The sequence below is a fragment of the Cervus elaphus genome, chromosome 10 (genome assembly GCF_910594005.1).
Source record: "Cervus elaphus chromosome 10, mCerEla1.1, whole genome shotgun sequence".
NCBI classification, from domain to species: Eukaryota; Metazoa; Chordata; class Mammalia; order Artiodactyla; family Cervidae; genus Cervus; species Cervus elaphus.
This window is the reverse complement of record NC_057824.1, coordinates 31,364,322-31,390,828: the sequence shown is the minus strand read 5'-3', so window position 1 is coordinate 31,390,828 and position 26,507 is coordinate 31,364,322. Positions and strand designations below refer to the sequence as shown.

General features: G+C 41.8%; 1 protein-coding gene and 1 pseudogene across 1 annotated transcript; one reads left to right on the top strand and one right to left on the bottom strand.

Moving 5' to 3' along the window:
* On the top strand, positions 1 to 26,507 carry GDE1 (glycerophosphodiester phosphodiesterase 1). The gene is made up of 6 exons (XM_043914430.1): positions 1 to 423; positions 17,217 to 17,392; positions 18,858 to 18,963; positions 22,128 to 22,220; positions 24,439 to 24,650; positions 25,878 to 26,507. Exons 1-6 carry the CDS (start codon positions 163 to 165, stop codon positions 26,023 to 26,025), a joined length of 996 nt encoding a protein of 331 aa, XP_043770365.1. The 5' UTR covers positions 1 to 162; the 3' UTR covers positions 26,026 to 26,507.
* LOC122701468 lies at positions 8,632 to 10,142 on the bottom strand (annotated as a pseudogene).

Below are 26,507 nucleotides of genomic sequence, written 5' to 3'. Positions count from 1 at the left end.
TCCTTCTCCGGAAGTAGCGGCTGCCGCCATTGTGCGGCGCTGGTCCACTCAAAGGGTGCTGGCTGCAGCCGGCGATTTGGGCTCTCGTCCTAGCTTCTCGGTGTCCTGTCCTGGGAGCCCGGCGGGTCCGGGCCTCCCATCCGTGCCGGTGCGGGCGCCGGCATGTGGCTGTGGGAGGATCAGGGGGGCCTCATGGGCCCCTTCTCCTTCCTGCTCCTGGTGCTGCTGCTGCTGACGCGCAGTCCCTTCAATGCCTGCCTCTTCACTGGCAGCCTCTACCTCCTGTTGCGCCTCTTCAGCTTTGAGCCGGTGCCCTCCCGCAGGGCTATGCAGGTGCTCAAGCCCCGGGACCGCGTTTCCGCCATCGCCCACCGCGGAGGCAGCCACGACGCTCCCGAGAACACGCTGGCGGCCATTCGGCAGGTGAGTCCCGCACCCCTCCCGCCCCTGTGCCCCTCCTGGGAGCTTGGACTTTTGCCTGCCTTTCCGAAGGTTCCCCAGCCTTTTCGTGATGGCCTTGGCATTCCCCATTCGTCCACAAAGAGTACACTGAAGTGACCATCAATCCGTCTGAATTCCGGAAAATCTCCTGACTTCCAAGTATTTATGGAACACTGCAAATACCTGTGTATTTGCTATATGCCAAGTGCTGAGGATAGTCATGACCAAGACAGAAGGGGTCCCTGCTTTCACAGAGCTTGGCGTTGGAGTAGGGGAGACAGGCCTTAAACAAGTACATAAATGAGGTACTTCTAAGAGAGCAATGAGTGCAATGAAGAAATAGGCTAACGCAATAAGGAATGACTAGAGGAAGAAGTCATGCTACTGTAGACAGAAATCCTGTTGGAAAGTGACCTTTGAACTGAAACTGTAATTATGAAGAGCCACCCATTAATCTGGGGGGAGAGTGCTCCAGGAAATGGAAACAGCAAGTGCAAAGGTTCTGAGGTGGGAATGATGTTGGGATCCTTAGGTAACAGAATAGTATATGGCCTGACTTTAAGGGGCTAAACAAAGGTTGGTGTGTGAATGAAGCAGGAAATCTGGCCTGGTTAAGGAGAGTCTTGGTCAGTGGTTAGCTTACATATTCTAAGTGGATCACTTTCACAGGGGCTGTCTTTATGTGCCCTCCAAAGTATCCAGATCCTCTCCTTATTAGGATCCCCATGGTCAGACAACCCTGGCAGCAGGACTCCTGATGATTTCTGCCTCCCCTTTTCACAAGGCTCTCTTGGCAGTCTCCAGACTTCATCATAATGATAGCTTACTTAGTAAGAGAGCTTTCCAGTTGTCTGGGCACTGTTGCATCTGTGAAAATATATCTGATCCTCTCATTTCTCTGAAACACTTTAATGTTGAGTCGGTAGGAATACTGGCTCAAACACACACAGCTCTTTCTCAAATTCAGCGTTTGATTCTGTAAGCTCAGCTTCTCTGTACACCGGTGCCAAGTCAAATCTCGGAGACAAGAGTTTTGGGTGAAGTAGAAAAAGATAGCTTTATTGCTTTGCCAAGGAAAGGGGGCCACAGTGGGCTAATGCCCTCAAAACCATGTGTCCCCACTTTGGGAAGACAGCGAGTTTTATAGTAATTCTTCAAAGAGGGCATGATCAGCTCATGGACGGACATTCTTCTGATGGGTTGGTGGTGAGCTAAGTGGGAGTCAACATCTTCAACCTTCAGGTCCAACTGGTCTGGGATCTACATGCTTCTGGGCAGCATACCATCGTTAATCATAAATTCACCCACCTGGAGGGGGTTTTAGTACCTGTAAAATAACTCAAAGATATTGCTGTGTTTATCTGTTGATAGGGAAACAGGACCTTGCCCCAAGACTGTTCTTGACTATTTCTCCCTGGTCTCACATCCACTCCCTTCCCTGATTAACAACTGCTTGACTCTGCCCTTTGGAACTCAGGGAAGGTCATGGAGGCTGGCTGAAAGCTGTTTCCTATAATACAAGAAGTGGGGGGACACAAATAAGTCTTTGTGCCCACGAGCTCTGCAGGGCCCTGCGCGGTATCACCTTCTGATTCTAAGCCCCAGTGCTCTTTGTTGTAGATTAGAATATTCATGTTCCAGGATGTTGAATTTGGACTGACCTTTCTTGGTCCAGCTAAGGGACAGACAATTTTGTGTGGTGAGCGAGTTACTTAAGTGCTCTGTGTCCCAGTCAGAGTCACCGGTAGGATGTAGCAAGCATAGCATACCTTGCCTCACTCTGATCCTAGCTCTGACCTTAGTTTCCTCATTGGTAAAGTGGGAATAATGTTAATATCCGCCTAATCAGTTGTGATTCAGTAAAGTAGTCTACATAAAGTGCTCGGCCCAAGATAAGACTTCCACAAATATTAGCTCTTTGGGCCAAGAATCTAAAGAGAAAGTAAAGGTAAAAAGTTTTAAGTCTGAAGAAGGAAGAGGGTCAGAAGGCAGTTTTAATTTGGTGAAGGGCATCTAACTTTATAAACCAAGTTATGTCTTTTATGCTTCTTTCCCTTTAGTTCTTTGTGACAGAAGGGAGACAGAGCAGCTCTTCTAGCATTCTGCTTAAAAATAATTCTAAAAACATGAGGAACAAAATAAAACAATAAAAAAACAAACAAGCAAAAAAAAAAAAAGGACAGACTTTCGGGCACAGTGGGAGAAGGAGAAGGTGGATGATTTGAGAAAATAGCATTGAAACATATACATTGCCATATGTGAAATAAAAAGCCAGTGGGAAGTTGATGTATGATGCAGGGAACCCAAAGCCAGAGCTCTAACAACCTGGAAGGATGAGGTGGGGAGTGAGGTGGGAGGGGCGTTCAGCAGGGAGGGGACACGTGTATACCTGTGGCCAGTTCATGCTGATGTATGGCAAAAACCATCACAATATTGTAAAGTAATTATTCTCCAATTGAAATCAATTTTAAAAATAAGACTAAAGATAGTGAAGAATGTATTTCTTGTTCTAAACAAACTGAAAGGTTGGATGAAGAAACATAACAGGAGATAAAATTGTCATGAAAAGGAATAATTACTATAAAAACAAAACATTGTTACTGGCTTTCATTTCAACTTACCTTTATGTAAGTTGCCTTAAAGTATGTTTTTGTTCAGTCGCCAAGTCATAGCTGACTCTTCACAACCCCATGGACTACCTTCCCTGTCCCTCACCATCTCCCGGAGTTTGCCCAAGTTCATGTCCATGCCTTAAAGTATAACTCAGTGTTAGTTGAGCACAGAAGGTATTCATAAGTATTTACCAATGGATGTCGTGGTTTGGCCAGGATGTCAACTAAATAGAAGCCATATTAAATGTGGAGATATGTGTATGCAAAATACACATACATGGATAGAGTGTCATATCCTATTGTGTTGCAAGGGAATTATAGCTAAATTCCATTCATACCTTATGTGTTTAGGTTGAACGTGTCTTTATGTAATTATGATTCAATAACATCGTTCCAAGCTGATTCCTGGTTTTAAGAGGAAATGAGATGTCATTTAGCTTGAGGTCATTGTCAGTGAACTGTTTAGCCGCGACAGAATTTAGCTGCAGAAGACATCCCTCTTGACTTCAAAAAAAAGTATGTAGTTTATTCCCTTCAGAGTTTGTTTTTTGTCTTATTCTTGCTCCCTGTGCTTGTTTGCAGCTCATAATTTATATTAAACATTCCATTATGTAAAAATTAAGGGAAGACATTTTGACAGTGGTAGAATTTCTGGTAGGTTATAGAATAGCTAGAGAAGGAGAAACTTGAGAGGTGAGATGAATGCATTCCAGAAAGATTCACAATTACAACCAGTGACTGAAGCATGAAATTAAACCTGCAGTTCACTCTCCACAGAGGGACCAGAGTGCAGCTTTAAAAGTATAATTCAGATTAAATCCTGCCAATTTTGAAACCCCTCCAGTTGTTTTTCTATTGCACTTAGGTAAAATCAAAATAACTTTCTATTTGGGACCTTTCTCAAAGCCCCTGCTCTCTTTGGTTAAACTACCTTGGGTGTTTATTGATGAAGCTAAAAGCATCATTGATGAAGCAATAGAAAATCTAACTTCAAATATTTCAAACAATAAGCGGACTTTGTTCCATAAGAGGTACGTCTGGGAGAGGTAACTTCTCGGATGGTTTATTGAGCTGTGCGATTTGTGATTGTGGAGGACTCGGTTTCTAGCTCGGTCTGCTCTACCACCTGTAGCATATTTGTACTATATTGATAGCCCTCATTGTATTGATAGTTGCCAGGTGACCATTTCAACCCCAGGCCTCATATTCTTATGTATCAGCATCTGACCTCAAGAAAAGACTCCACTCCCTCTTCCATAAGTCTTGGCAGGAGTCAGTCACTCTCTGTCAGTCTTTCTGTCTCCCACATGCACGCACACACCCGAGGAGGGATTGGTAATAGTCCGCTTACAGCACAGGAGAGAACTGAACACAGGCAAAAGGAGCTCTCTGCCAGCAGGGAAGAAGAAAAGGAATAGATCCCTGTAGGCAGTCGGTACTTTATGGCTTCTTTCTACTTTGTGGCGTTTGTATCACACTGGCTATTTCTTTTACTTAGAAAACTTTTCTCCTGGATCTTTGTTTTGTTGACTCCCTTTTATCACTAAAGTCTCAGCTCAGATGTCATATTCTTTTTTTTCTTAATTTATCTATTTTTAATTGAAGGATAATTGCTTTACAATATTGTGTGAGTTTCTGCCATACATCAACATGAATCAACCGTAGGTATACACATGTCCCCTCCCTGTTGAACATCCCTTCCACCTCCCATCCCATCCCATCCCACCCCTCTAGGTTGTCACACAGCCCTGGTTGGAGTTCCCTGAGTCATATAGCAAATTCCCGTTGGCTATCTATTTTACATGTGCTAGTGTATATATTTCCATGCTACTCTCTCCATTCATCCCACCCTCTTCCTTCCCCCCACCACCCAGAGTATCCATAAGTCTCTTCTCTATGTCTGCGTCTCCATTTTTGCCCTGCAAATAGGTTCATCTGTACCATTTTTCTAGTTTCCACATACATGTACTAATATATGATATTTGCTTTTCTCTTTCTGACTTGGTTTGAGGCGGGAACCCTCAACTGGAATACCAACCCCCATCGAGAATAACAACTTTCTGCCTTCTGCCTGTTATCTTGCTTAAACAGCTTTTGCTCACCACCTCTGCGTCTGTAATCTTGCTTGCCCATTGCTTCTGCCTGGGGCGGAGCCCGGGGTTGGGGAGAGCAGGGTGGGTGGGGGAGTCTGGAGGTGACTCCGCTGAGCCCGTATTGGTGCTGAATAAACCCTGCTGTTCTGCATCTCCAAGTGCCGCTCATCTCTTTCCACCACCACAGTTTCTATAGCAGATTCATCCTGTAAAATAGGCTTTAGGTTCATCCATCTCATTAGCACTGACTCAGATCTTTCCTTTTATGGCTGAGTAGTAGTCCGTTGTATATATCTACCACAGCTGCTTTATCCATTCATCTGTGAGAGGACATCTAGGTTGCTCCTGTGTCCTAGTACTCCTAGTAAATAGTACTGCAGTGAACTTTGGGGTACATGTGTTTTTTTTTTCAGTTATGGTTTTCTCAGGGTATAGGCCCAGTAGTGGGATTATTGGGTCGTATAATAGCTTTATTCCTACTTTTTTATGGAATCTCCATACTGTCTTCCATTTTGGCTGTATCAGTTTACATTTCCCACCAATAGTGCAAGAGAGTTAGTTGCCTTATCTCCACACCCCCTCCAGCATTTGTTGTTTGTAGATTTTTTTGATGATGGCCGTCCCTGACCGATGGGAGGTGATATCTCATTGTACTTTTGATTTGCATTTCTCTAATAATGAGTGATGTTCAGCATCTTTTCATGTGTTTAATTGCCAGCAGTATGTCTTCTCTGGAGAAATGTCTGTTTAGGTCCTTTGCCCATTTTTGATTGGGTTGTTTGTTTTTCCGATATTGAGTTGCATGAGCTGCTTGTCTATTTTGGAAATTAATCCTTTGTCAGTTGTTTCATTTACTCTTATTTTTTTCTCATTCTGAGGATTGTCTTTTCACCTTGTTTATAGTTCCCTTTGCTGTGTAAAGCTTTTAAGTTTAACTAGGTCCCACCTTGTTTATTTTTGTTTTTATTTCCATTACTGTAGAAGGTGGGTCATAGAAGATAGTGCTGTTATTTATGTCATGGGATCTTTTGCCTGTGAGTTTTATGGTTTCTGATCATACCTTTAGGTCTTTAATCCATTTTGATTTATCTAGTTTCATTCTTTTGCATGTAGCTGTCTAGTTTTCCCAGCACCACTTACTGAAGAGACTTTCTCTGCCCCATTGTATGTTCTCGCCTCCTTTCTCAAAGATGGGATGTCTATAGTTGTGTGGGTTTATCTCTGGGCTTTCTGTCTTGTTCTCAGATACCATATTCTTAAACAGGCCTTCCCTGATTGCCTTGTCTCCTACCTGCCTTAACGTTCACATTACCCTCCATTTTCTTTTTCAAACTTTTATCACTACCATTGTACACGTAACATGTTCATAATCTCTTTCTCCCCACTAAAATGTAAGATCCGTGTTCCTTTTCTTCATTGCTTACCAGTCTCTTCACTACTTAGAACAGTGACTGATACATAGCAGGCACTCGATAAATATTGACGTTTACTGGAAGAATTATGGTGTACAAGTAGCCCATCAGAAAAGATAATCATCACCGTCAGCCATCAGAAAAATGCAAATCAAAACCACAGTGAAATACTACTTCACACTCCCTTTGTTGTTGTCGTTCAGTCGCCAAGTCGTGTCCAACTCTTTGTGACCCTATGGACTGCAGCACACCAGGCTTCTCTGTCCCTCACCATCTGGAGTTTGCCCAAGTTGATGGCCATTCAATCGGTGATGCCATCCAAGCATCTCATCCTCTGTTGCCCTTTTTTCCTTCTGCCTTCGATCTTTGCCAGCATCAGGGTCTTTTTCAGTGAGTCAGCTGTTTGCATCCAATGACCAAAATACTGGAGTTTCAGCTTCAGTATCTCCTTCAGTGAGTGTTCAGGGTTGATTTCCTTTAAGATCAACTGGTTTGATCTCCTTGCTGTCCAAGGGACACTCAAGTGTCTTCTCCAACACCACAGTTTGAAAGCATCAATTCTTCGGTGCTCTGCCTTCTTTATGACCCAGCTCTCGCATCCGTACATGACTACTGGAAAGACCATAGCCTTGACTATACGGACCTTTGTTGGCAAAGTGATGTCTTTGCTTTTTAACACACTGTCTGGGTCTGTCATAGCTTTCTTGCCAAGAAGCAATTGTCTTCTAACTTCCTGTCTGCAGTCACCATCCTCAGTGATTTTAGAGCTCAAGAAGAGGAAATGTGTCACTGATGCTACCTTTTCCCCTTCTATTTGTCATGAAATGATGGGACCAGATGCCATGATCTTAGTGTTTTTAATACTGAGTTTTAAGCCGGATTTTTCACTCTCCCCTTTCACTTTCATCAAGAAGCTCTTTAGTTCCTCTTCGCTTTCTGCCATAAGGGTGGTGTCATATGCATATCCAAGGTTATTGATATTTCTCCCAGCAATCTTGATTCCAGCTTGTGCTTCATCCAGCCCAGCATTTCTCATGATATGCTCTGCATATAAGTTAAATAAGCAGGGTGACAATATACAGCCTTGACGTACTCCTTTTCCTATTTGGAACCAGTCTGTTGTTCCATGTCCAGTTCTAACTGTTGCTTCCTGACCTGCATACATATTTCTCAGGGGACAGGTAAGGTGGTCTGGTATTCCCGTCTCTTCAAGAATTTTCCAGTTTGTTGTGATCCACATAGTCAAAGGCTTGAGTGTAGTCAGTGAAGCAGAAGTAGATGTGGTTTTGGAATTCCCTTGCTTTTTCTATGACCCAACGGATATCGGCAACTTGACCTCTGGTTCCTCTGCGTTTTCTAAATCCAGGGTGTATATCTGGAAGTTCTCTGTTTACATATTGCTGAAGCCCAGCTTGAAGGATTTTGAGCATAATCTTGTAACATGTGAAATGAGTGCAATTGTAGGGTAATTTGAACATTCTTTGGCATTGCCTTTCTTTGGAATTGTATTGAAAACTGACCTTTTCCAGTCCTGTGGCCACTACTGGGTTTTCCAAATTTGCTGACATATTGAGTGCAGCACTTTAATAGCATCATCTCTTAGGATTTTTTATTTATTTGCTTTGCAAACTTCTAATTTTTAATAGCAGAGTTATGTATACCATAGAAGCCAATATTACAAAACAACCCTCATGGCTTAACCTTCCCCACCCCGCCTTGTTATGAACCACAGCTTGAAAACCAGAGGCAGCTTCACCTCCTAGGTCCTTCCAGCTCTAACTTTCTACAGTATTGTTTTCCTTGAGAAATTATCGTGGACCGTTCAAAACAAGTCAGCCGAAGGCAAGGTATCATCTAAAAAGAGTCAGTTCAGACACCATTGTTTCAAGAAGGCAAATGGAAAATCGGCAGCAGATCCCACTGGAATCTTTCAGTGACCAAGAGTTTCATTTCTAGTGAAAAAAACGTATATATAGAAACAGTGGGTGTTCTCAGAGGACCTGTGGTTTGGTTCTGGACCTCCCCATGGAGCCGACAGGTGTCCCTGAGGGTGAGGAGGGCAGAGGACTCTGCTCAGAGCCTCTGTGAGCTCATCCACAAGTGTCTGATCTCCAGTTCCAGCTGTTCGGCCTGGACCTTATCCTGCGTCACCAGCTTCCAGAGCCTTTGGGTCTCATCTTGAAGCCAATAGAACGTCTGCAGCAGCTCGTTCTCTGCCTTTGGTGGGGGGCATTCGAAGATGTCAGAGCAATCTGTGAGCCAGGTTTTCTTCTCCAGTCTGTGTTCTGCCGCCCACCTTGGCGCCTTCTCCTCTAGCAGGGAGAAGGGCCTCCGGCCATCCTCTGCAACCAGCCTTTCTGTCTGGTTGAAGAAATGAGGTGGGAACCGTGGGGACGGAGAGGGGTCTCTTTGAGGGCAGAGGCTGCAGGCTCCGTGGCTTGGCACCTGGGCTGTCAGAGAGGGCTGGGCACTGGCCGTGGGCAGGTAGATGTCCTCTTGGTAGGATCCTGACTGCTGGGGTACAATCATGGATCTGGGCGCGATGAGGCTTTTGGATGTGATCAGCTTGTAGAAACGGAAGATCTCTCAGGAGGACACGTCGAGACCTCTCTTTGGCATTACCCCGACCCCCCGCTGTGGATTATAGGAGCGGTGTTCCGTCGGGTGGTTCAGGCGCAGTTTGTTGGCACTGATCTCATAGCAGTGGATGTTCCTGTCTCCCTTCCCCACCACGGAGAGCATGTTGGTGTCCGCATCATAGGAGGGAAGCAGCACGCCCGAGGGGCCGTCGAGGTCCACCTCTGTGACAGGCACAGAGAGGCCGTCCTAGTCCCCTAGGGCCATCTGCCGGTTGCTCCCTCGGGATGTGCCTGTGGGCAGCAGCTTCTGCAGGTTCCCCAGAAACAGCGCTTTGTTGGCCCAGTGCCTTTCTATTGGCTTCCTGAAGGATGGTCCCTGCTCAGGAGTCCAGAACCCGAATCTTGCAGTCTTTACAGGCACTGGCCAGCAGGCTGCCGTTAGTGTTGAAGGACATGGAGAGGATCACGTCTTGGTGACAATTAATTGTCTTCACGGGCTCATGATTACAGACTCCTTTGAATCCAGGTTCCAGATCATCACCTTGTAGTCGTAGCCAGAGCAGAAGAGGATGTTGGCAGCCGTGGGGTGCCACTCCACCAGGCCCACTCTGTGGGCGTGGCCCACTAGCTCCTTCCTGAAGGCTGTGAGGTTCTTGGTCAGCAGCTGCTTGGGGATGTCCCAGATTTTAATCATGGCATCTTCAGAACAGGAGGCAAGCTCACAATCATTGAAAGGGTTCCATTTGACATCTAAAACATTCCCTCTGTGCCCGCAGACCTTCAGGTAGTGGGGGTCCAGCTTTCCTGTCCGGTGCAAGGGGATGACGAGGAAGGCACCCCCACCAGTACACTAAGTCACGACTGCGATGAAGTGGGGGTTCACAGCACAGAAATGATTGTCTGGGACTCTGTGGGTGATGGGCACAGAAGCGTAGCAGTTCTTGCTGGCTGGTTTGCCAAAGATGTGGCGGAACTGGAGCTCCGGGCCTGGGGGTGCCGTGACATCTTAAAGTCGCTCAGGGCTGCGCAGCTGCCGCTCCCATCTTTTAGGATTTTAAATAGCTCTGCTGGAATCCCATCACCTCCACGAGCTTTATTGGCAGCAGTGCTTCCTCAGGCCCATTTGACTTCATGTTCCAGGATGTCTGGCTCTGGGTGAGTGACCACACCATCGTGGTTATCTGGGTCATTCGATCTTTTTTGTATAGTTCTGTGTAGTCTTTCCATTTCTTCTTGATCTCTTCTGCTTCTATTAGGTCTTTACTGTTTCCGTCCTTTATTGTGCCCATCTTTGGATGAAACATTCCTTTGATTTTTCCAGTTTTCTTGAAGAAATCTCTGGTCTTTCCCCTTCTGTTGTTTTCCTGTATTTCTTTGCATTGTTCATGGAAGAATGCCTTCTTGTCTCTCCTTGCAATTCTCTGGAACTCTGCATTTAGTTGGGTGTACCTTTCCCTGTCATACCCACTAGGACAGGTATAAGCAAAAAGACAAGAAGTAGTATTGACAAGATTATGGAGAAATTGGAACCTTCATACACTGATGATGGGAAACTAGTCTGGCAGTTCCTCAAAAGGTTAAGTATAGAATTACCATATGAACCAGCGGTTCCACTCCTAGTTATATATTCAAAGGAATTGAAAACATGCACCGTGTAAAAATGTGCATCATACAAGAATGTTCCCCAAAAAAAGAGTTAACATTGCCACAGTGAAGATGAAGATACCACGTGTCACACCTAAGACCTGGTGGAGTCAAATAAATAAATATTTTTTTAAAAGAAAGAAAGAAAGTGCAGCCTCTACCACATCCTTGTTTGTGTAACCCAGAACAAGTTTCTTAATCTCTCTCAGTTTTCCTCATCTGAAAATGAGCCTGTTAATCAGTTCAGTCGCTCAGTCATGTCCAACTCTTTGCAACCCCACAGCATTACTCATAATAGCAAAAAAATGGAAACAACAGAACTGTCCATCTGCTGATGAAAGGGTAAATAAAATGTGCTATATCCACACTGGGATATTATTTAGCAGGGAAAAGGAATGAAGTCCTCATACATGCATAACATGAATGAACCTTGAAAACAGTATGCTAAGTAAAAGAACCTAGTCACAGAAGATTGCATATTATATAATTCCGTTTTTAGAAAATGTCTAGAATAGGCGAAGCCACAGAGAGAGAAGCAGATTAGTAGTTGCCAGGGACTGGGAGGGTCAGAGAGGGAAGTAGGGACTGACTGCTAATGGGTATGGGTTTTTTTTTAGGGGGGTGATGAAGAAGTTTGGAAATTCATTGTGGTGATGATTGCACAATTGCAAATGCGGTTTAAAAAAATTGAATTGTATACTTCAAATGGATTAATTTTGTGGTGTGTGAATAGTATCTCAAAAGCCATATGAATACAATGACTTTGGAACTTCCCAGACAGTCCAGTGGTTAAGACTCCAGGCTTCCGATGCAGGAGGTTGGAGAACTAAGCTCCCACAAGCCGCACAGCGTGGTCAATAAATAGATACAATGACTTTATTAAAGCAGATACTTTAAAATCAGTTTTGTCGAAGTATAATTTACATACAATTAAAGGTATATTTCGGTATACACTTTGATGAGTTTTGATAAACATATACCTGGCTAGCCACCACTTCATTTCCGTCACCCTAGAATGTTCCTATGTGTTCTCTTTGGAGTCACCCTCTACTGCCTCTGCCCTAAGGCAACATTGATCTGATTTCTATTACTATACTGTGCTATACTATTCTATTGCTAATTGTTGTTGCTAAAATACAAGAATTTGTATTATATGGTTATTTATCTATTACTATCCTACACTGTCCTATTCTCCCACCATTATTATTTTTTGTGTGGTACCCAAATAAAGATGGCCGTAATGAATAAAAGTATAATTGAACCTAGTTACTAGCCTTAGAGAATGAGGTTAACATTTGTGTTACAGTGAGAGAGCTGCACTGTGAATACTGGAAATGTGATCTTGTTTTATGTTATAAAATATATAACCAGTGTTGCTTTACCAGTGCATAATTAATATTTTTAACTTAGAAAAGGTACACTTTTACTCTTATAAAAAGATGTACCTTTAATTAGTGTAGATGTAAGCATTACATCTTAAATAATGACTTTTTCGCTAAGGCATAAGTGTTTTTCTAGTCATAATAGCTTATATTGAGTGCTGTCTCTGAGCCAGGCACCAAGCTTGGTTATTTACATGCATTATTTCTAAATTCTCACAACAACTCTTAAGATCCTTTGAAAAGCATCATCATAAAAATGATGAAACAGTCCAGAGTAATATAAGTAATTAGATGACATAGCCAGTTAGTGTTGGGATTAGAATTTTTAGAGTGGGAAATCTTAGTAATATATGTGAAAATCAACCTTTCAAGCTAAAAAGAAATACAGTTATTTATCTTTATAAGTGAGGTTAAGAAAGGATTTAAGTAAAATAGACAAATCTCCACCTATAAAGGACATAATAAATTTGACTGTACTACAATTAAAGTCATTAAAAAGAGCATAATAACAATAGCGAATATTTATTGAATGTCTACTATGCACTACTGCAGTGTCATATATTTTTATTGATACTTAAGTGTGTAGTAAATATATAAAGACCTATAAGGGATTGATATGGAAATAATGCACATCCACATGGCAGTTACCTTTGGAGAAGAAAAGGGTAGGGATTAGCTGTATCTAGCTGTATCTGTATGTGATAGTAAGGTCATGTGGTTAAGAGTGTAGCCTCAGGACTTCGCTGGTAGTCCAGTGGTTAAGACTCCATGCTCCCAATTCAGGGGGCTCAGGTTCGATCCTTGGTCAGGAAACTAGATCCCACATGCCTCACAGCTAAGAGTTAACATTGCCACAGTGAAGATGAAGATACCACGTGTCACACCTAAGACCTGGTGGAGTCAAATAAATAAATATTTTTTTAAAAGAAAGAAAGTGCAGCCTGTACCACATCCTTGTTTGTGTAACCCAGAACAAGTTTCTTAATCTCTGTCAGTTTTCCTCATCTGAAAATGAGCCTGTTAATCAGTTCAGTCGCTCAGTCATGTCCAACTCTTTGCAACCTCACGGATTGCAGCATGCCAGACTTCCTTGCCCATCAGCAATTCCCAGAGCTTGCGCAAACTCATGTCCACCAAGTCAGTGATGCTCTCCAACCATCTAATCCTCTATTGTCCCCTTCTCCTCCTGCCTTCAATCTTTCCCAGCATCAGAGTCTTTTCCAGTGAGTCAGTTCTTTGCATCAGGTGGCTAAAGTATTGGAGTTTCAGCTTCAGCATCAATCCTTCCAGTCAATATGCAGGGTTGATCTCCTTTAGGATGGACTGGTTGGATCTCCTTGCAGTCCAGGGGACTCTCAAGAGTCTTCTCCAACACCACAGTTCAAAAGCATCACTTTTTCAGCACTTACCTTTCTTAATGGTCCAACTCTCATATCCATACATGACTACTGGAAAAACCATAGCTTTGACTATATAGACCTTTGTCAGCATAATAACGTCTCTGCTTTTTAATATGCTATCTATGTTCGTCATAGCTTTTCTTCCAGGGAGCAAGCATCTTTTAATCTCATGGCTGCAGTAACCATCTGCAGTGATTTTGAAGCCCAAGAAAATAAAGTCTGTCACTGTTTCCATTGTGTCCCCATCTATTTGCCATGAAGTGATGGGACTGGATGCCATGATCTTAATTTCTTCAATGTTGAGTTTTAAGCCAGCTTTTTCACTCTCCTCTTTCACTTTCATGAAGAGGTTCTTTAGTTCCTCTTCAGTTAACGCCATAAGGGTGGTATCGTCTGCATATCTGCTGCTGCTGCTAAGTCACTTCAGTCGTGTCCAACTCTGTGCGACCCCATAGATGGCAGCCCACCAGGCTCCCCTGTCCCTGGGATTCTCCAGGCAAGAATACTGGAGTGGGTTGCCATTTCCTTCTCCAATGCACGAAAGTGAAAAATGAAAGTGAAGTCGCTCAGTCGTGTCCGACTCTTAGCAACCCCATGGACTGCAGCCTACCAGGCTCCTCCGTCCATGGGATTTTCCAGGCAAGAGTACTGGAGTGGGGTGCCATTGCCTTCTCCACCGCATATCTGAGGTTATTGACATTTCTCCCGGCAATCTTGATTCCTGTTTGTGCTTCATCCAACCCAGCACTGCACATGATGTACTCTGTGTATAAGTTAAATAACATATTAATAGTACCTCCTAAAGGGTTGTGATGATCAAATGAGTTAATATTAAAAACAGTTAGAATAATGACTGAAAATAATACATATTATTGTTTTAGGGCAGCAAGAGGTTGAAGCAAATATGGCAAAATGTTAATATCCATTAAGTCTTTTTTGCCTAATTAAAAAAATTATTTCATGTTTTTGCATAATTACAAAAATTTATTTTAAGTTTAAGGTCTTTATCATAATGGACATTTCATATCTTCATTGTCTCAAGCTAAGGAAGCAAATGTTGGACAGTGTGTCTCAAAGGAGCATGGCCCTTCAAACTTTATGTTCATGTTCTATTTTTAGATAAATCCTTCTGTGCCTTATTGGGCTCACCAACTTGTTGGCCAACAGCCAGTGCTGCTCACATTTACGAATGTAGTGTCTCCTTGAGGCAGCTTGGTGTTTCTGCTCTAGAGGATGGAGTTAAACCAACAGAAACCTGACTCATCCAGTTATTGCAGTAGCCGACTAATCAACAAACACAGAGGGATCATCAGAGAGTCTATACCAAAGAGTGTGGGTAGACAGTGAAATTTGACTAAGTATTTGTAAGCCATTAATGGCCCATATATTTAAAGCAACCAGAGAAAACAAATTCCAAAAGTCTCCCCATTTGCCAGTCTTGAGTATGAGAAAAGTGGGGAAGTCAAAGTTTTTATGGAATTACTTACATTGGCGTTTTTAACCTTGTGCTGTGCCGTACTAAGTCATTTAGTCGTGTCCGACTCTGTGACCCTATGGACTGTAGCCTGCCAGGCTTCTCTGTCCTTGAGAGCCTTCAGCCAAGAATACTGGAGTGGGTTGCCATGCCCTCCTACAGGGGATCTTCCTGACCCAGAGAACTGGTCTTTTAAGTCTCCTGCCGTGGCAGGCGGGTTCTTTACCACTAGCACCACCTAACCTTACTTGAGTTGAAGTAAGGTTCAGTTCAGTTCAGTTCAGTTGAGTCGCTCAGTCGTGTCCGACTCTTTGCGACCCCATGAATCACAGCACGCCAGGCCTCCCTGTTAATCACCAACTCCCGGAGTTTACTCAAACTCATGCCCATCGAGTCGGTGATGCCATCCAGCCATCTCATCCTCTGTCGTCCCCTTCTCCTCCTGCCCCCAATCCCTCCCAACATCAGGGTCTTTTCCAATGAGTCAGCTCTTCGCATGAGGTGACCAGAGTATTGGAGTTTCAGCTTCAGCATCAGTCCTTCCAATGAACACTCAGGACTGAGCTCCTTTAGGATGGTCTGGTTGGATCTCCTTGCAGTCCAAGGGACTCTCAAGAGTCTTTGCCAACACCACAGTTCAAAAGCATCAATTCTTCGGCGCTCAGCTTTCTTCACAGTCCAACTCTCATCCATACATGACCACTGGAAAAACCATAGCCTTGACTAGACGGACCTTTGTTGGCAAAGTAATGTCTCTGCTTTTTAATATGCTGTCTAGGTTGGTCATAACTTTCCTCCTAAGGGGCAAGCATTTAATTTAATTTCATGGCTGCAATCACCATCTGCAGTGATTTTGGAGCCCAAAAAAATAAAGTCTGACACTGTTTCCACTGTTTCCCCATCTATTTGCCATGAAGTGATGGGACCAGGTGCCATGATCTTAGTTTTCTGAATGTTGAGCTTTAAGCCAACTTTTTCACTCTCCTCTTTCCCTTTCATCAAGAGGCTATTTAGTTCCTCTTCATGTTCTGCCATAAGGGCGGTGTCGTCTGCATATCTGAGGTTATTGATGTTTCTCCCAGCAATCTTGATTCCAGCTTGTTTCTTCCAGCCCGGCGTTTCTCATGATGTACTCTACATATAAGTTAAATAAGCAGGGTGACAATATACAGCCTTGACATACTCCTTTTCCTATTTGGAACCAGTCTGTTCCATGTCCAGTTCTAACTGTTTCTTCCTGACCTGCATATAGGTTTTTCAAGAGGCAGGTCAGGTGGTCTGGTACTCCCATCTCTTTCAGAATTTTCCACAGTGTATTGTGATCCACACAGTCAAAGGCTTTGGCATAGTCAATAAAGCAGAAATAGACATTTTTCTGGAACTCTCTTGCTTTTTCTATGATCCAGTGGATGTTGGTAATTTGATCTCTGGTTCCTCTGCCTTTTCTTAATCCAGCTTGAACATCTGGAAGTTCATGGTTCACGTATTGCTGAAGCCTAGCTTGGAGAATTTTGAGCATTACTTTACTAGCATGTGAGATGAATGCAATTGTGCGGTAGTTTGAGCATTCTTTGGCATTGCCTTTCTTTGGGATTGGAATGAAAACTGACCCTTTCCAGTCCTGTGGCCACTGCTGAGTTTTCCAAATTTGCTAGCATATTGAGTGTAGCACTTTCACAGCATCATCTTTCAGGATATGAAATAGCTCAACTGGAATTCTATCACCTCCACTAGCTTTATTCGTAGTGATGCTTTCTTTCGTAGTGACTTCACATTCCAGGATGTCTGGCTCTAGGTGAGTGACCACACCATTGTGATTATCTGGGTCGTGAAGATCTTTTTTGTACAGTTCTGTATATTCTTGCCACCTTTTCTTAATATCTTTTGCTTCTGTTAGGTCCATACCATTCTGTCCTTTATCGAGCCCATCTTTGCATGAAATATTCCCTTGGTATCTCTAATTTTCTTGAAGAGATCTCTAGTCTTTCCCATTCTGTTGTTTTCCTTTAACATCCATGAAAAAAAGAAACAGATTTGGTTGCTATTTGGTATAGGAAGGGAATAGAATCAGTAAAAGAAACAGTCTGCTCAGCCAGCCCTGATGGTCATCTTGAGTGCTTAGATTGCAAAATGACATCTGTGGCCAGTCGACAGTAAAATCATCCGTGTTTTTGTTAAGGCAGCTAAGAATGGAGCAGCAGGCGTGGAACTGGACCTGGAGTTCACTTCTGACGGGATCCCCGTCATAATGCACGACAACACAGTAGATAGGACAACTGATGGCACCGGGCGGCTGTGCGATTTGACATTTGAACAAATTAGGAAGCTTAATGCTGCAGCAAATCACAGGTTAAGGTAAGTGGTGTGTTGTCGCCTAAGTGCGTCTTTCACCTTCTAATTCTGCTCCAGGAGAGTTGTTCTGTTCTGTTTTGTTTTCTACTGTATACAGGTTTCCCAGGTAACAAGCACATGCCAGGGACAACAGAAATAAGATGTTTTTCATCTTTTCCCACTGAGGCCAGATTTGATTCAGAATTATTCTCAAGACAGTACTCTAACGTGGCAATTACTTTGTACTGTCATAAATTTGTATATGTGTGTGTGTGTGTATGTATGTATGTATGTCACAGCTAGTTCTGTAAGGTGTTCCAGAAGAAAATAGTTCTATGATCAAATAAGATCAAACACTGTATACTTTAGATGTTTCCCTTAAGGATACATCTGTCAGGGTATCCCTGTCAATCAATTCTTACCTTTAATTTCGTGTTTCTGAAACGTGTATGACCACAGAACCCATGCCCATCCCACCATTAACAGCTATATAAAAACCTTGGTATTGGTATACTGAATAATATACTTTGTAATGTGACTATTTAAATCCCTCTCCTGTTGTCTTTGTAATACTGAAAAATGTGTTCTTACTGTAATTCATGTTACAACAGTTCTCTGATCAATTTATTTGACCCAGTGATTAAGTTATAGTCCTCCCCACAAGATGACTTGGACTTTCTTTTCCTTGGAACTGAAAGAAATAGTCAGCCAAAGGAAGTCATACTTTAGAAAGGATATTGATAACATTTGAAATTTCTGAGTCAAGGCTGCTGAAATGGTTCTCTACTATTACAGTTACTTCATTGCTCTGCCAAAGGGGAGGGAAAGGCTGGTGTTCATATTACAGTGATGTAGCTATTAAGATGTAAAGTTCAAAGGCAACACTTAAAGCAAAAATGCTTATATAAGTTATTTTTATCTTTTTTAAAACCAAGATCTTAATGCTGGAATAATGTGGTTCAATTAGCGTACGTTACATCATGTAGACTGAAATTTCATTATGTGAGAAAAGCTGGTTTCTTGTGTGTCAGGCACTTAACTTTCCTTTTCTTTTTAAAAAATTTATGTATTAGAAAATTATTTTTTAAAGTTGCACTTAAATGTACAACAATATAGTTAACAGATGTATATGTATTGCTAGGGATTTCTCCTACATAAGACTCTATTGGGGAAGTCACAATCTTAAAATTAAGTCTCTGAGTTCTCCAAAGATAGCATATACTCTGCCCTTTAAAGTTACTAATTACAAATCCAGTGAATGCCTAAAAAGTAAATGATTTTTATTGTTGCTGATCTTTGGCCTAGAATATCTTTAATTTGGTTTAAGAAGATATAGTAAATTGTCCTTGGACTTTGGGATGGTTGGAGAAAGGAAGTTGGTGAAAACACTCTTCCTTTGGTTGGGAGACATTTGTCAGATGTCTGTTTCATTTAATTTTTATCATTTCTTTTTTCCTACATTGTACTATTCCTTTCCCCTCTCTTGTAGGAATGATTTCCCTAATGAAAAGATCCCTACCCTAAGAGAAGCCGTTGCAGAGTGCCTAAACCATAACCTCACAATCTTCTTTGATGTCAAGGGCCATGCATCTAAGGTACGATTTATTCCATAGGCTTCTCTTTTGAAAATACCTCTTTATTTGCAAGGCTATTGCAAAATTAATTGTATATTTTCTTATTTATATTTTCTTCTTAAATTATTTTTACAAATTATATTTGCGTAATGGAAGTTTACAAAGCAAAAATCCACATCTTCAAGGAAGCAGTAAAGCATGGACTCTTTTAACCTTTTAAACTTTGATGGAACTGTTTAATTCCTAATATTCAACAACTAGCATGAAATACAAGAGTCAGGTTTCTCTTACTTGGATAAAACATTCACAACAGATATTAAATAAACAGTAAAGAGGCACTTCTTGAATAAACCACTCTAGTAACCTCATAAAAAGGACTTCAGAAGTTGAACATGAGACCGATTGGATCTAGCTGATAAGAGTCTTAGGTAGAGAGCTGTGGACTGAATTTAAAGAAAGCTCCTGTATTTAAAGCTTCTTATAGCTAAGAGGATATTTACCTTCTACAAAGATTTGCCCCTTTTGTATGATTTACGTCCCTTATGTATAGTTTTTTTTTTTTTCTTTTTTTAATGGGCTGTGCTGGGTCTTCGTTACTGTGTACAGGCTTTCTCTAGTTGTAGCGACCAGGGGCTGCTCTTCATTGCGATACTCGGACTTCTCACTGCAGTGGCTTCTCTTGTTGCAGAGCTCAGGTTCTAGGTGCACAGGCTTAGTTGCTCAGTAGCCTGTGGGATCTTGCTGGACCAGGGAAGATGGTGGACTGTGTCCCCTGCATTGACAGGCAGTCTTAACCTCTGGACCACCAGACAAGTCCCCCTTACATATAGTTTTTTTATTCTATGACTTGAATAGTTATACTTTTATTTACTATAATTTTTTAAAAGTATGGTATTACATTTCAAATAAGATTTTGCATAACTTTTAGAACATATACTTTTATACATAAAAACACATTATTGCAGTGGAAATCAATGGGAAAATACAGTTCATATTATGTTTTTTCTCTTAACTTTTCAAGTACAAATACATTTTTCTGTATTTATACAACTGGGGTATTTTCCCCCGGTCAGAATTATGATCATTGGAAGGACTGATGCTGAAGCTGAAACTCCAATACTTTGGCCACCTCATGCGAAGAGTTGACTCATTGGAAAAGACCCTGATGCTGGGAGGGATTGGGGGCAGGAAGAGAAGGGGATGACAGAGGATGAGATGGCTGGATGGCATCACCGACTCGTTGGACATGAGTTTGAGTAAACTCCAGGAGTTGGTGATGGACAGGGAGGCCTGGCGTGCTGTGATTCATGGGGTCGCAAAGAGCCGGACACGACTGAGCGACTCAGCTGAACTGATGACCAGCTAGGGGCTTCCCAGGTGGCTCAGAGGTAAAGAACCCACCTGCCAAAGCAGGAGACACAGGTTTGATCCCTGGGTCAGGAAGATCCCCTGAAGAAGGAAATGGTAACCCACTCCAGTATCCTTGCCTGTGAAATCCTGGAGAGTTCTAATGATACAAACTTTTATTAAAAATAAAAGGTGTTGAAAAAAATTTTTATTTAAAATTGAAAACAATTGTTAAAACCTGAAATATGAACCTCTAACTTAAGTACAATAAACTCCCATTTTTGAGTAAAGAGGAGAAGGGCGCTCTGGTTAATTTATTATTCTGGTAAACTGATGGTTCTCTATATCTAGCCTTTTCGGTCAGTCTGCATCAGAGTCACCAGGAATACATATTGAAAATAGAAATTCCTAGGCCACCCCATTCAGAGATTAAATCCTAAAAGTGGTTCAAGTCGTGGGCTCAAGGAATATGGGGTTTTTTTTTGGCGGGGGGCGGGGGGGACATTTATTTTCAATGGGCACCTTAGGTTTTATTGATGATATTGCCCACGTTTGGAATCCCTGATAGGCCCTACGTTTCACCCACAATGTACTGACCTTCTTGCTTATTTTCTTAGAATAAGGAGGGGTGAGGGAGGAGGAGAAAATTTGTTTTTTAATCCAGGTATTGCTATTTGAGCTTTCTGGTTGGGTATTCACAGATGGTTTGGGCAGCTTTGGATAGAACATAGTGACCTAATTGACCAAGGCGGGAATGTAAAGAAACAGGTGTCAGCGGCAAGTTGGAGATGCAGTACAGGAGCAAGATCACAGGCGCTGGAGGTCATGACTAAACTGTCACTGACTACAGTGTGATGTTAACCTTGATTAGGTTCGGTTTCCTTGTGGGCAAAGAGGGAACAACATAAGAAATGACCGTGTAAGGTCATTGTGAGAATTCGATAAAGAATCTGGATGAAACATCACACACAGTGCGTGTTGGTTGAAAATGACTTCAACTTTCTAGCACATACTTTGTGATATTAGTGAAGGGAAGCATGACATGAATAATTTCTTTCTTATTTTTTGTATTGCATTTCATTGCTTATATTTGGTTGTAGGTTAAATGTGATTTTCCAAAAATTAGGGGTATTTCAAGAATTATGATGTAACAACGTTACAGTCCACTTAACATCTGGACACCTCTGTTGTTAGCTGCTACTGTTGTTCCATGGCCAGACCTCTTAATTCAATAAAGGTTACACAATGCCAGTATCTTAATTGTGTCATTTCTTTTCATTTAGTAGCTGGACTGCTACAAAAAGAAACTTCTGCTCTTCCTGGGAAGAGTTGGGAGACTTCCAGCTCTCCCCAGTTTCTCCCTGTCCCATTGCTTCCCCCTCCATGTTGGTGATGGGTGACATTTCCTCTCTCTCTAGACTGCGAAAATCTATCCTTTCTATTTCCCAGACTGGTTGACTCCTGCTTGAGCTAGGAAAGGCAAAGAGTGATAAGAGTTGTAGGGATAAAAGGACCTTTTCTAGTGGCTAAACTGGGATATAAGGAGAAGACTTTAAATTTTTGCTTGCAGCCTCCACTGGCCTGTAATATGCCGTATTTTTCCAAAGTATGACAGAAGGAGGTGAGCCTCTCAGCAAAATAGTAAAGCAGCAGTACCCCAGCTGCTTACTCGTCTGCTGGTATGAGTTTAAAATGCATCCAGTACTCCTTTGAATATCCCCATATATTATTAGTACACTTCTGATGTAGTTAATAGAGTTGTACTTAATAATACAGTAGTTACTGTCTGGGACTGCATTTTAATAGATTTTAAATACATGAATCTCTCTGTTTTACAGGCTACTGATGCTCTAAAGAAAGTATATATGGAATTTCCTAAACTATACAATAATAGTATCGTCTGCTCTTTCTTGCCAGAAGTTATCTATAAGGTAAAATTCTGGGTTTTTGTTGTCTGTAATATTATGTTAGTTGGTGGTGATAATAGCAATGGACTAAATAAGCATAAGATAGATGCCTATCAAACTGAACTGAATCAATTAAAGAGACCACTCTTTTAAATTAACAAAAATTTGGGAAGGGGAGGGTACTTGGACCCCGTTTTAAAGTACCTTGATTCCTTTTTAGCTCCTCCTTTTATGTTTATAACTCATTCAGATTACTTTGATAAGCATTCTCAGAACAGAAAGAATTATATATCTCTGCATCTTACTAAGTAACAGCAGAACAGACCTTTTTAAAAAATAAGTCTTACTTAGACAATTTTAAATATGCCTTAATTTGAAATATGTAGATAGTAGAGCAGCCCTCCTAACTTTAACAATAATCCTTATTTCATCCATAATCCCATTTATCCCCAGTGTTATTTGGAAGCAGATTCCAGACATTTCATCCATAAAAATTGCATTAAGTATCTTTAAAAAACATAATCACAATATCATTATCCCATCTAAAACCTAACAGGAAGTCCTTAAGACAATCAAATATCCAATGTATAAACTTTCATTTGTCTCACAAATATCATAGTTTTTGGTTTTGGGTTTTGTTTTTTTTTTTTTTTTAAACAAATTATTCATTTGAGTCAGGACCCAAATAAGAACTTCATGTTAGAATTTAAATCTTAAAACCTGTAAATTTTGTCCCCCTCACCTTGTGATATATTTATTGAAGAAACCAAACTGTTTTGTAAAGTTTATTTACCAAAGTCTGGATTTTGCTAATTATGCCATGATACAATTGAACACATTGTCTCCTCTGTATATTTCCTATAAGTTGGTAGTGACAGCTATAAATCAGATTAGGTTTAATTATTCTTGGCAAGGTAATTTCTTAAGTGAGGGTCTTTTTCCATCAGGAGGCACATAATGTCTTGCTGACTTGTGTTGTCAGCAGCTGCTGTTGATGCCAGTGTCCAGTTGTGGCAATTTACTAGCAGTTGTAAAATATCAATATTTTAAGTTTGTCATTTATTCTTCATGTATTAGCTAGATTAGGGGCTTCCCTGTTAGCTCAGCTGGTAAAGAATCTGCCTGCAATGCAAGAGACCCCAGTTTGATTCCTGTGTCGGGAAGATCCCCTGGAGAATGGATAGACTACCCACTCCAGTATTCATGGGCTTCCCTGGTGGTGCCTGCAATGCGGAAGACCTGGGTTCAATCCCTGGATTGTGAAGATCCCCTGGAAGAGGGCATGGTAACCCACTTCAGTATTCTTGCCTGGAGAATCCCCATGGACAGAGGAGCCTGGCGGGCTACATACAGTCCATAGGGTTGCAAAGAGTCAGACATGGCTGAGCAACTAAGCGCATTAGCTAGGTAGAATTCTTCTGTAGAAAGGAACTCTCATCTATGATTTAGCTACTCAGTAGCAAATAAATGCTTAATTTTGCCTTTTGTTCACCAGTTTCCAAAACAATGAGTTGGTTCCTCAGCAATGGCCAACATAGCATATATTTAAAATTTTACAGTAAGGGTGGAGCCTACTGAGATATAAAGTGTCATTGAGATGAATAGTGTAATGGGGCTTTTAGACATTTGAATCAGTGTTTCCCAGACTTCCTTAACCACAGACCTTTAAAATGTGTAATACATTTTCCAGAGCAGCATAGAGCACAGATTGAAAGAATCCCATCCGCATCCCGTCTCTCCATCGCTTTGTCTTCATCCTGCCCCCACTTCTCTCTTCTCACTTCTCTCAGCCCGTTTCCCCACCCCCACACCTTTTTTTAGCCATTTTCTCTAAAAAGGATCAAAAGCTAACCAGCCTCTCTTAAAATGGTCATGGTTTCATCCTAATTGCATTCTAATTATCTCTAGCCATAATTTAAATCCATATCCAATTAAAAGTTACTCTTTGTGACTTTGTTAAAATTTGACCCTGAAATTATAATGTTCTCATTTTAAAGATAGGATTGCAGTTCTTTCAGGATTGTGGAGGAAGTGTTCTTGTTTATACTGTATATTTACATCTTTACATCTAACACATTATTTTTTCAAAGGATGTATGATAGAGTATTTAGTAGACATGGGGCAGCATACCACCTATGACCTTCTCGTTCAGAATGAGTACATTGGCTAAATCTAAAGAGCAAATGAGAGGTATTAGAGTTAAGATGTGATTATGGCTTTCTTTTTCCAAATTTCTTTTCAGATGAGACAAACAGATCAGAATGTAGTAACAGCTTTAATTCATAGACCTTGGAGCCTTAGCCGCACAGGAGATGGGAAACCACGCTTTGATACTTTCTGGAAACAATCCATGTTTGTGGCATTGGACATTTTGCTCGATTGGAGTATGCATAATATCTTGTGGTACCTGTGTGGAGTTTCAGCTTTCCTCGCACAAAAGGATTTTATATCCCCGTAAGTTGGAAGATTTTATCTTCTCCTGACACATTTCCTGAATGTTCTTCTTGGAAAAGGAGGATTAACAGTGGACACCTGCATTGGTTCCCACCCACAGAGCCGTCCATGCCTTTATTAATTTAGAATGCTACTTAGGTGGGAAGAGTTCAAGCCTATTTCACAGTCTCCAAAAGATACTGATCAATTATTCTTGTTTTTTAGTGCATTTTAAAGAAATAGTGTCAAACTGTGACAACAGAAACAGAGAAATTTTATTTCCTTGTGATTGGCTTCCTTTAAAAACCAACACAGGATCCAGGGAAGACGTCTTGTGGGCGCCGGCCTCATCTCTCCTACCTTTCCTGCAGGCTCCACTCCATTGCTTCTGAGAAACTTTCCATTCCCTAAACTGTTAGCATTCTCTGAATCTGTTTTGGCAATTTTATGGCTATGTATTTCAGGTGGTTATAGTTTTTAGGTTTTATATTATTTCAGGCATGCATGCACTCAGTTCAGTAGATATTTGGTATATGCCTATGGTATTACAAGGTTCTGTATTAAGAAGCTGATGATGGCCATGGTGAAAAAAAGGAGGCCATGGCCTGCCTTCATGGAGTTTATAGTCAAGAGGAAGAGAGCGATGCTAATCAAAAAGTGATCCAATAAATATTAAATAACAGCTAAAATAAATGCTATATAGGAGAGAAGAGTGCATGTGTATTAATTTCTCCTAGTAAAGGAATCAGGGAAAACATCCCCACGGAAGTAACAGCTAAACAACTAAACTAAGATCTGAAGGGAATTGAGGAGGGTAGGGGTCGAGATCCAAGTCAGAGGGGAAAACACGTGCCAAAGTGTTGTAGCAAGAAAGAGCCTGTTTCTTGCATGGAATTGCACGAAAAATCCATTCACACACAGAAAAGAATACAGCACAGAAAAGAAAAAGGGCATGTGGCGTAAGATGAGGCCAAAGAAACAGGTGGGGCTAGGCCACTGCTTGCAGCCTCCAGTGGGGGCACGTGGCAGCAAGGGATTGTTTTTAGGAGGCGGCTGAAGTGTTTAAAGCTGCGGCAGTGTGGGGGAGGCTCATGCTGGGCTTGGAACAGTCTGGCTGCAGTGCAGAGGCCGGTTAAGAGGCTCCTCCTGGGTGCTGTTCGTCCTCAGTGAATATCATACTCAGAGACCATTAGAGATTTCTGGGACAGTTGGCATTATTCTAATGGTGGATTTTTCCTCTTTCTCCAGGGACTACGTGAAGAAGTGGTCAGCTAAAGGCATTCAGGTTGTTGGTTGGACTGTTAATACTTTTGATGAAAAAAGTTATTACGAGTCTCATCTTGGCTCCAGCTATATCACTGACAGCATGTTGGAAGACTGCGCACCTGGATTCTAGACTCCCCCGCAGGGAGGAAACACTTACAGAAACTGTCTGTGGGCCTCACGCAGGGACATCAGTAAGCCAAGCCCTTGAGGGGTCAGGTGGCTCACACAAGCAATGGTCAGTCTTAACTGGGTTTTCACCTGAACCAAAGCAAAACCCAGTGTAGCCACCGTGCTCCATGGAATGCCTGAGTTCAAAATTGATGCCCTTCAAAGTCTGGGCTTGCAAAAAGGCACAACACTCCTGCCCTGACTTAGAAGAGGCACGCTTCAAGACCCAGTGAAGATAAGCACAGATTGTATTGTGTAATTTGGGGGTGCAGATGCAAATGCATGGGAAATGCATGATCACTCGGAGTAGACATTTTAAAACTTGACACACTTATGTAATTTACTTATTTAAGATGTTTGTATCTAGCTACATTATCAATGTACTGTAGACATCAAACTTGTGACCATACTAATAAAATCATTAAAAGGAGCACTAAGGGAAAA